The 11478-nt window shown below is 36.4% G+C and overlaps 1 protein-coding gene across 1 annotated transcript; it reads right to left on the reverse strand.

Annotated features, from left to right (window-relative positions):
• Positions 1-4209: 4209 nt before the first annotated feature.
• Positions 4210-10057, reverse strand: aqp1a.2 (aquaporin 1a (Colton blood group), tandem duplicate 2). Its single transcript, XM_079820267.1, has 5 exons — positions 9663-10057; positions 8696-8860; positions 8465-8545; positions 8037-8214; positions 4210-4600 (listed from the first exon to the last, which is right to left on the reverse strand). Exons 1-5 carry the CDS (start codon positions 10026-10028, stop codon positions 4581-4583), a joined length of 810 nt encoding a protein of 269 aa, XP_079676393.1. The 5' UTR covers positions 10029-10057; the 3' UTR covers positions 4210-4580.
• Positions 10058-11478: the final 1421 nt, after the last annotated feature.

Here is an 11478-nt window from a genome sequence, read left to right on the forward strand (position 1 = left end):
GGCCCGAGCCGCTCTTTCATCAGGTGATAAGTCTGGGCTTCCTCCAGGAATTTCGAGCCTCTTGCATCCCTCCATACGATATCACGAAAGTGACGCATGCTGAACTGAATAATTATGCCTCTCGCTGAATTGCCATCCTTTCTTTTTCCGATTCTGTGCACTGAATCCACCACTTCTGGTAATTTCTCAGCAATATTCGGGGAAATTTTGCCAAGAACCTTGATCACCAGATCCCGAGTGTTTTCTTGATCTTCCTCTTTCATTCCATGCAGTCTCAGCCCACAGCAAAATATCCAGTGTTGTTTGGAGTTGTTTTTATGGTGTTAATTTATCAGAGTTGAAAAGTGTTGATTCTGGTGTTGATTTAAATGGCATCAACACTTACAGTGTAAATCAGTGGTCGGAGTCGGTGTAATTACAGTAAGTTAACATAATAACACTGGTGATGAGTTGATCCAATTTCCGGTCCTTGCACATTACTTCCTTTTTGATTAATGGCGGACGACCACGAGGAGAGCTGTGTTCAAACAGGTATAATACTTTATAACCACTTCTTTTTTTGTACCAATTTTCATGTTTACGTTTTTCACTATTCAGAATATTAACTTTCACAACATTGCCAGAGTGCTAGTGCTAACAGCATTTCCTTTCAGATAACGCGACAGACCGACAGGATCACGAGGCCAGCTATTTCACTGGAAACTTGAGGTAAGAGTTGCATAGTTTATCTTAGTTAGCAATTTAAAACTTAAGTTTAATTATATTTTAGAATCTGGTTTATTTAACAGGGTAATTTATGTGATATGTGTAACTGTTTAATGAGTTAAATTAACGCAAACGCAGCATATATTCCTTTTCTTGTGGCTATTTGTGCTGACAAAGACATTGTAATGCATTTTTGTGTCCAATATGTTAACTGTGCATTGTTCCACAAATAATCTGACACGCAATCAGTAACTTGCGATTCTTTTTTTATTCTTTTTTTTATGTGGAGTTTGAACGTGCAGGGAGGATGACGGTGCAATGAATTTACATGCATGTCGCGGTTACTCTCGTCTGCAAGTGCAAAGTAAAAAGCAACGGAGATAAATGATCAGATAATAAAGCACGAAGCGATTTGCTGAATTTATATTTTCTGCCAGTTTATGATTATGAACTAATTAGTCGCTCATCATATGAGACAAGTGTTTGACGTGCGCGCTTCATTTGCAATCGTTTACAATTAAGTTACATGATACTTGCTGCAATTTCACTTTAATGTTACATTTTTGGGGTGACAAATGGAGCTTGCGACAACACCAGCTCGCTGTATTTTCTTTCATATTAACGTAATGCACATTTTTCTTGACAGCTTTCGTCGTCATGCTGGTTCAGCTGGTTCGTCATGCTGGTTACAGTATCAAGGTGTAAAGAGAATTTTGAAAAATACGCAGCGATTTTATCAATGAAGGAATCTTGTGCTACTGCTTAGAAATGTACTTAGTCATATAGCAACTATGCTTGAGGTATGAACCCACTCAAGTCCACAGGTCTTAACACTTTACAAGGTCTCATTTGTTAACATTTAACATTTACATGTTAACATTAATCTGTTAACTAACTTTTTAGTATTAGTTCATAAAAATGTAAATGTTTGTAAATTTTAGTTAATAGTGCATTTATGTTAAAAGGGACAACTTTAGATTTTTATGATGTATTAGTAAATGTTGAGATTAACAGATATAATACTGTAGAATTATTTATTTGTAGTCCGTTAACTAATGTAACCTTATTGTAAAGTGATATATTTATATAAATTCGATGTCTTCTCAGTGCAGCAGGTGGACAAGGACCTGAAAATGGTTGGCATGATTTGTGAGGATGTCATAATTGCATATTTGCTCTGGTTTCTTGTTATTGTGAGGACTTAAAAAACCCTAAACATTTACTCATTCAGATTGGGACAGTGACATGTCATCTGTCCTGCTGCTGCTGCTGCATCTCCTGCCTCCTCCTCCAGGAAGGAAGAAGACGAAGATCAGTCCAACAGAGTCCAACTCACAATACTGTTGCAAAGTCATTGTGAATGTAAAATGCAGTGGTTTTCAGTCATGGTCCTTGGAACTCACTCCTCTGCACATTTTGTCTCTCTGACCTGACACACTTAAGGGATAGTTGTTTCAAACCTGTATACATTTCTTTGTACTGCTGAACACAAAGGAAGATATTTTGAAAAAAAGTTGAACAGGCCGCTTTGGGCAGCCATTGACTATCATAGTATTTTCTTTTTTTCCTACCATGGAAGTCAATTGCTGCCCAAAACGGCCTGTTAAACTTTCTTCAAAATATCTTCCTTTGTGTTCAGCAGTACAAAGAAATGTACTCCGGATTGGAACAGAATTTTCATTTAAGTGAACTATAATTTAATTTAACTTAATTTAACACTTTCAAATTTGCTGTGCCCCCATCTTCTTCGATAGCTATTTGCCTCCAGCAGTTGAAGTTTGAGTTGTTTATTTTCTTCTCTTAAATCCACGGTCTTCTTTTCCAACGCAGAAATCCTCTCATTGTGGTTGGCCGTATCTTTAATACGTTTTTCCACCGATTCACTCATAAAGGCAATGCCCTGATCAGTGTTTCTCAGCGTTGTCTCCATAGATGTAACTTTTTCAACAATGATTTCGAATTTTGCGGAAAGGGACTGAATAGCGACCATAACCTTGTTGAAATCGGAGTCAGGAGATGTTATCTTTCCTTTCTTTGGCGCTGGGTTTTTAGCTGGGGTGCATGGCAGTGGAGTGGCCAAAGTTTTCTCTGGATCTACATTGTCAGCTGAATCATTAGTTATACCTGTCAGCATTGCTTCATCAGGATACGGTGCGAAGAGTTGGGATGGCGCGATACTTCCATTTTTCTCCATGCTCGCCTCGGAGTGATGTTTCACTTTGCGTTTGCCCATATGACCGAGTTTCCAAACAGATGTAATATTGGTCCCTAAGATGTCAGTGTCATAAAACTAAAATTAACAAAAAGTTTTCCTCACTTATTGCATGTAAATCACGATGATGTCTGAGGATTAATTACACAGCACGTCTGCTCGGATCAGCGCCATCTTGGCCCCCCCTAATTTGTATGTGCAAACATGGTGCCGGTGTCTGGATCCAGTCAGCTCCAGTCTGGATCCAGCTTCTCGTAAAGACTTCAGATGACCATCACCTGTGAAGAGACGACTCAACTCCTGCGAGGGCTTCAGATGACGCAGCTCTGCATCAACACGCACCCATGCTCATTTCTATCTACCCTAATCATTAACATGCATTTATGTATTGTATTCATTTTTCTGTGCCTTAATATAATAATTATATTGATTAATAATATTGTTAGCTAATCTGTGTGCTTTGTATGTGCATTTCTGAAATACATAACGTGGACAAATCACTTTAAATTGTAATGTAGACACATGCATTTTCTGTGAAGCTGCTTTGAAACGATATGTATTGTGAAAAGCGCTACAAATAAATGTGAATTAAATTGAATGTGTCGCACCGTAAAAATAAAAGTCACGAGTGTGACTTACATCACTTCATAGTTCCTACTAGCGATGCGACAGACATCCCTGCAACCATTGCTAACACAATGACAAAGACATGATTTCACTTCTTTCCAGGCAGTGAAGTTGCATCTGAATTAGAAGTTTTTTTACATTTTCAAGTATAGTAGCACAGGCTGAAATTAAATAAAGTTTTTCATGTTTTTTTGAAACACCAAGACTTTTTCACTACTTTTCAGATAATAAAAATACATTTGAATGTGTGTGAAATATTTTCTATTGTCAGTGCTATGGAAATTATACATTGTCTGGTTACAACTGGCAGGTTACACTCTTCTGTAAACAAAGGATGTGAACAGTACAACATATTGCGTCAAAAACATATAATCCATTATAATCAGTGATTCTGTTTATGCAGGTCTGCTGTTTGCTTCAGTAAAGATCACAAATTCAGAAACAAATAGAGTATTTGTTTCAGGGCAGTAGAATAGAATATCTCAAGTTTGAACTTATATTAACTTGAGCGCCATGTTTTTAGAACTCAGCACCATGCTCAAGACACAAGTGCAATTTGTCTAGAATGCGTTTATGTAGACAAACAATGAAAAAGCAGAGAAGTGGAAATCTGTTTGGATGGCCCCTAAGATGTTTCACCCAAAAATATGTCACAATACGAAAGTAAAGTTGGTTGCAAATTTCATTTAATGCAGACTCAAAACAGCACAATCAAAAATGGAAACTCTCGAAAAGTTTTTATTTTATTTTTATAAGATGCATTGACTTTACATTGAATAAAAAATGAATGTATAACATATAATTTCCAATAATGGCAATAGAGATAGGGCTTTAAACATCTAATCTCAAGAATTGTATATTTCTGATGAAAATCATCACTGTAATATTACTAAAAACCAAAATATTATACTGATCTGCACATCAATTTCTTCAAGAGTAAGAGTTTTTACTAAAGACGATTAGGCATTAAACCTAATATCCAGTTAACTTATATCTGTGAAGAGAGGAGTTTGCCTGGTTGTTCTTTAATCCATGTTTACTCAGCTCCCAAACCTCCTGCAACAAAAACAAAAAAGACAAACATCTCAGATAACAAGTCAAAAATATGGTATGCCTTTTGATTGTATTTATGAAAAGAAAGAAAGAAAAACCCTCAAATAACACTCTTGGCAACAAAACAAAAAAAGCAGTGTTACAGGAATAATGGTGTGGAGAGTAAGGATGGAGGAAATAGGTTTGATGTTTTGACACAATCATCCCAAGTGCGAATCCACCTTTTTCCGATCCCATTCTTCTCTCCTATAGATGGCGGCGCATGCAGCTCACATTGTTCAAGCATCCTTTAGGGTTAGTGGTAGGCAGTGGTGGGAAATGCCTGAGATCTGAGCTGATGCAGAAATTCCCACCATATTTATGAATGAAATTTGGATGTTATTACGTGGGTAAAGATGGAAATTCTCTACATTTTGAACTTGAACTGGTCCCCCCTTGAAATGCACTCCATGGACTCAGTCTACCCCGAGACGCCTTGAATTTGTTTTGCATTTTGCTTTTGTCTAGCAACACAAGTGGGCTCGTGGAGATCTACAGTATGTGCTTGTTTATGCCTCATCAGCACAATGTGAGGAAACTGATAACTGAACTTTTGGGTGTTGCAGTTCTGTCACTTGATAAATGTTGTTCAAAAGTGTCACTCCACCCTCAGCAAAGCCACCAGTATAAACTCTTTTCTCTCTCTATGCGTTTAGATCGCAAGGGAAGTTAAAAGCCCTAAAGCCAGCAAATTTTCATAACACATTTGTTTCTTTTTTTTCATCTCTGGCTAGTTTCAAAAGTTTAGCAATTCCCATTATCACTGCATGGTTTTTGAGATGACTGGATAAGCTCCAGCATCCCTGCAACCCTACATGGTTTGGAAAATTAATGGATAGAGGTTCTGTGTCTGGCACAAAAAAAAGAAAAGAAAAGGGCAATTCAAGGTTATGCCCACAAAAGGCATCATTCATGAAACACAAATAGAACATGTACAATATTCATTAGTCATTATTTCTTAAACTTTTCAAGAATCATTGAAATTTGTGACAATTCATGAATTGTTTGTTTTCTGAACAATTCTGTGGCAATATGGAAAAACGGTTTCAAGTAATTATTTGCATTTTGCACAAATATACATAAGAATTGTTTTACAATTACTTGCAACAATTGCTCAAAAAGACTATTTATATGTGCATACATGCAACATGTTTTATGAATGAGGGCCAAAAAGGTATTCTGAGTAAAGAGATTGAGTAATCGAATGCCTTGGTCATTACCCGTCCATTAGATTGTACTGTTTCTAGTCGTTGGGAACTATACTTGATTATAAAATATACAGTACTTTCTATTGTCGGAAATATTTTGAAATAAGACTAAAACTTACTTTATAAACAGCCATCTGTGTCTCAAATAAAACGGATCTCCTTCAACTGTGTTTATTTCATCTACCTCATAAGACCATAAAACAGTTTTCCAATGACACCAAGCCAAAAGTTATGATTACCATTTGAATGCTGGCCATTAATTTTATGCATGCACCTTAAATTCTTTGCAATCCTCCAATGCAGATCCACTCTGATGCATTGTGGTATGGCTCTTGTTTTTCAGTGGTGTTAAGACGGATGTTAAACATTGATGATTATTTCTCATAAGCCAAAAGCTCTCCCTAAAAAATATCTATTGTAGACACCTGACAGGGTTTGTTGTAGCGCTCATTAAAAGCGATATATGCCTGCGTGAGCGGACCCATGCATACAATACCTCTGACTGTGCCAAAGAGGAAACAAAATCATTCCTTTCAAAATGCACTAGTGGACATATTTGTAATGTTAACAGTTAGGACAGAGCTAAAAGCATGAGGCATTCAGGTCGTGAAATTGTCCAACAAACAGTTTTGTTAAATTCTTTGTAATTCGTAGCAGTCAACAAAATGCTGACTTGTGTGACAGCTTTAGCATCAGTTAGTCTGGAGGTAAAACAGAAGTTGACATCAGGTCAGTTTGGTTATACTTGTTAACTGATTTGCAGAAGTGCTTCTCAGTATAATGCTGAGCACATATAGCTACAGACTTGCAAATTATTAAAGATGTGTAATACTTAATGTTAAAACGCTTTCCTTTTCCCCAGCTTAATATCTAGAGACAGCTGAGCCATTCTTAACGCAAACGAGAGTTGAAAGAAACTGTGGCTCTTTGACTCCTTCGAAGCTTTGCAGTGTTTGTTTGATCATCACATAATATTTCCCAACCCAATAGTCTGTTCAATCAATGAATATCTGTTTAATCATTGGCAGTTTAGGGTTAGTGTTTGGGAAACCTGTTTAAAAAATGTTGAAACTTCTACAAATAATGCTGCAATGTCTGAGAGAAGAGAGAGACTTCATGAACCCATTACGCATCTAAAGGTGATGATACATGGGGCAACTTTTTGAGCAATGTTGCCGAGTGATGTTGCTTGGGCACTTTCCCATTGAGAATGGACAACAAATTTGGGCCCGGTCTCTCACCTGGTTTCCCATTGACGGAAACATTGCTCAAAAAGTTGACCCCGTGCACCTGAAGAACAGATCTAAATTACCTTCCTTATTATACAGTTGTGGTCATAAGAATCTGCAAAACTGTTATTTTTAACTAATTAAGAGGGATAACGTAACAGGATGATCAGAGCAAGTTGTAATTTTGTCTTCTGTTTGAAAGGATTAAAATATGCAGAAGATGCTGGAAAACCGAGAAAAGAAAATCTTAGAGGATTTTTCTGAACAGTTTAATTTCCCAGGACAATCAAGGGACTCGTGATAATTATTAACTAACATAAAAAATGCAGTATTTAGAATCAAACTTTGAACATTTTGTTAATTAATTTACCATTTTGTCTTGTGGACTACATGTAAACATCTATTATGTGAAATAGCTTATAGCATTAATAAAGAAAGAAGAAAAAAAAAGGAAAAAAGTAATTTTTATAATCCCTTTATTTTATTAAAATAATTAGTTGTTGCAGATTCTGAAAGGTGTATGTAAACGTACGACCACAACTGTATGTAGGCTATACAGTATAGGGCTGCCAGCAGGTTAACATTTGAGACTGAACACATAAGAACTGATAGGAACATGTAATTCAAGTCAAGATAAGTCATGTTAGTGCTGAAAACAAGAATAATTTATTTCAATCAACTGCTAGCCCTTAAAGAAAAAATGATCTGCCTCAAATAATAGATCTGTAAGTGCACTGAATGCTGTTACAAGAAATTCCTGAGATGTTATAGACAGAACACGGAAGTAGCTGTGCAAGTAGCCAATTTAGCCAGAATGATGCTGCTGCACAGAGTAAGAAACTAGAAGAAGCTGGCGCATATATATTTTGGACAACAACAAGAGAAACAGTGTTGTATGTTTTGGCAATGTATGTTGACATTTAATGAATGTTAAAGACACATTTCAGGGCCTGGGCCACTGACCAGAACCAGATCTGGGGGTTCGGGGTTCGATTAGGGGATCTGTCTCCGAGGGGTCCGGATCAGCTGTGCCCTTTAGAACATTCAGTCGCTTGCCAAACGCTTCCTTTTTTGGGTAGAGCAAGAAGTCATACACAACAGCAGCAGCCACCCCGCCGATCATGGGTGCAACCCAGTATACCTATAGAAGGAAATGAAATTGTCATTTTGCACATGGTACGCAAAAGAACAAGATATCTAAAGGAACCAATCATTTTCCCTTCTGCCCCAAGAACACTTTTGAATTACAATGTTTATTATGCAAAATCAATTGTGACTATCATTTCTACTATTAGCAAAGCATTCAAGTTGCCATTAATTCTGGTCTCAAACAGCAACTGCAATTTGTTCTGACAACAACCTCATAAGAAAAAAAAGTGGTACAAACTTACCCAGTGGTTTTTAAAGGATTCAAGAATAACAGCTGGTCCAAAAGATCGAGCAGGGTTGATGCCGCACCCGGTGTAACTGATCTGGGGATGGGAATGATGTGCTTATAAGTTTATGGTGAGCAAGCTAGGATACAGCAGAAAAGAGTCACGACTAAGCTTGGTTGGAAATCTACTGATCTAAGATCATTGCATATTTACTTTTGGTTGATGAAAGGTTAATCAAGTGCTTACTGCTACCAGGTGCCCTAAACCAACTGATAGTCCAATGGCTAGGGGTGCAGAGCCTGTAACATCAGTCCGATGTTTATCTGTTACGGCCAAGACACAGAGTACCAGCTGAAATGTTGCAAAAAGCTCAATGGCAAATCCCTGTCCCACTGTCACACCGTTACTCAGCTATAAGAAAATAAATATTGGATTAACTCAATTAAAACAATAAAATAAATGTGATTTCAAGCATCCTAACATCTTAATTAATTTTGAACATTTGCTTTGGTTATTGTCCGAAGAAAAAGACAGCTCATTTAACAAATATTTACCTTATTAGCAGGGAATGTAGTCACTACATGGGAAAAGTTGTCAGAATGGGAACCTACCATTAAATATTGTAGACTTTTTATAGTAATTTAAACAGAAAAACAGTTATATTAAAAAACAAATGAAACAAATTAAAGAGCAAAAATGGAAACTATTTAAATTATTAATTAAAAAACCCACAAAAAAAGAAAGAAATTGTTTTGGTTAACAGAAATTGAAATTAAAACATTAAAATAGATTGTTCATATATTACCTGGGAAATTTTTACATTGTTTATAGAGTTGGCAGTTTATGAAATATAAAAATTACATTAAACATATTTCTTTAATGTTTAAAAAAACGCATGGTAACTTTGTAAAATCTTTTCTTCCTCATTTTTTTTTCACGGTCTACCTAGAACCCTTTTGCAGCCCCAAATAAGGATGAATCAAAGAAAGCAAAAGAGATAAATACTGGGAGGAAACACTAATTCAAGTATTGTAGTTTAAGACAATTTTGAGTTCGCAAAATCAACATACAAAAAAAGAAAGAAAGAAAAACACTAGATAAAAAAAAAACACGTATACATTATATACATTAGTAAAATATAGCCTCTTTGACAACTAACCATGAAATACAGTTCTGAATGTTGTAATATAATATTCTGTATAAGGCAACTTACCATATTAAGTCCCAGTGTTGTTTCAGGGTCAGGGCTAACTTTGAACATAATGCCACTAGCCAGCACAGCTCCCAACATCTGGGCAACAATATACATCAAGGCCCTAAATAAACTGATCTGACAGCTAACCAAAAGTCCTATAGTAATTGCTGGGTTCAAGTGGGCCCCACTGATATGCCCCAAACTCTGAGCCAGTGTGGCAATCGCCAGACCAAAAGCTAAAGCTACTTTAACCTCCTGGTCAGGATATTTGTTATGCTTGTTTCCAATTGCAGAGCCTATACCAATAAAAATGAAAATGGTCATCCCAACAAACTCGGCCAATACTGCCCGCCAAAAGGACCAACTTTTAAGCTCTCGTGCCATTACAAAAATTGTTCCTCTTCTGTCTTTTAGCTGATAAATGAAAATGCCAGCTAAGCTACCACTTATAAACACTCAGTGAAAGAAGGTTGACAGGAAACTGGTTAACAAAGAAACCACAGTTTTAGACCAGAAAACGGTAGTAGTTAATTGCTAACTGCCCAAGAGCTAGTGTCACATAACAATCCTATTAAAGAATTGTAGATCCAATTTTAAAATCAATATCATTACCTGCTGCACAGAAAAATCCCCAGTGTTAAATGTAATAATAAAAATAACACTGAAGCAGTGTGAAAAATGATGAGATAAGTGATGATTGCATTTTCTTGCTGTGTAAACGGGTTTCAATTCTTAATATTTTTAAATCTCGTAATATTATTCATTAGAGAAAAGTGAAATCATGCTGCTTCTTTTGCGAGAAGTGAATCTCAGTTTCACTGTTCCACAGCACGTGATTGGCTGTTCGCTTCTGATGTCACACCTAAACTCCCATACTAAACTCAGGATCAAAGTCTGAGTTGACAGAGAAAGTTGATTATCAGTGTCTTAGTACCAACAAAGCCTGATTGGATAGGGGAGTAACGGAATACATGTACCGGCGTTACGTATTCAGAATACAAATTATAAAACTGTAACTGCATTGGGTACACACACATATACATACATACCTCAATTAAATAGCCTACATTTTGAAAATAAAAAATATAAACGAGGCTCAAACATGCTTAAGCAAGTTTATTTTAGTACTTCCATCAGTGAAACAACACACTACAGCTTGTAAAACATTTTAAATAAATATCAGTAAATAATGGTATAAATAATATAAGTTAAATATTAGTTTAAATATTCGTTTTATATTTCCCCACAGAGGTGCGTCATATGCCCCCCGGAAAGGTATTTGGGACACGAGGAGGAAAGAGAGCATCGCTTTTCTAATATCTTCATGTTTTCTCCTGATGTTCCAAAACTGACACTTGTAGTAAAAGGTGTGAAGAACGAAATTATCTTCCACAGGGTCAAGAAATTTATGAAATGTGCTATACACATAAACTTGACGCACCTTAAGTCTAATAACAAGCACAAACTGTGGTAAATAGAATTTGAAGTAAAATGTATCTGTCCTACACCGTTTTCTACTTTACCACAGTAAATTATGCAAATAGACTCCTAATTAAAAGCAAACAAAAAGGAAGAAAACCCTCTAGGGCTCTTCGGTAAAAATCGTAGCTTCATCGGAATGGTACGAAACTTGGTGACTTTATTGGTACTTGGTATATGAACACACAAAACAAAAACGGGGACAGGATTTGAAAAGTCGTAAAAAAAAATTGTCACACTCAGGGTCTTCGGGTCAAAAATGACCCCCATAGGAAATTAATGGGAAATTGGCAAAAAGTTTTTTGTGCGTACAATCTACAAATCAGCCACGATGCAGAAAAAAAGCACACAATAG

The sequence above is a fragment of the Gobio gobio genome, assembly GCF_949357685.1.
Source record: "Gobio gobio genome assembly, chromosome: 6".
In the NCBI taxonomy this organism is placed as follows: domain Eukaryota; kingdom Metazoa; phylum Chordata; class Actinopteri; order Cypriniformes; family Gobionidae; genus Gobio; species Gobio gobio.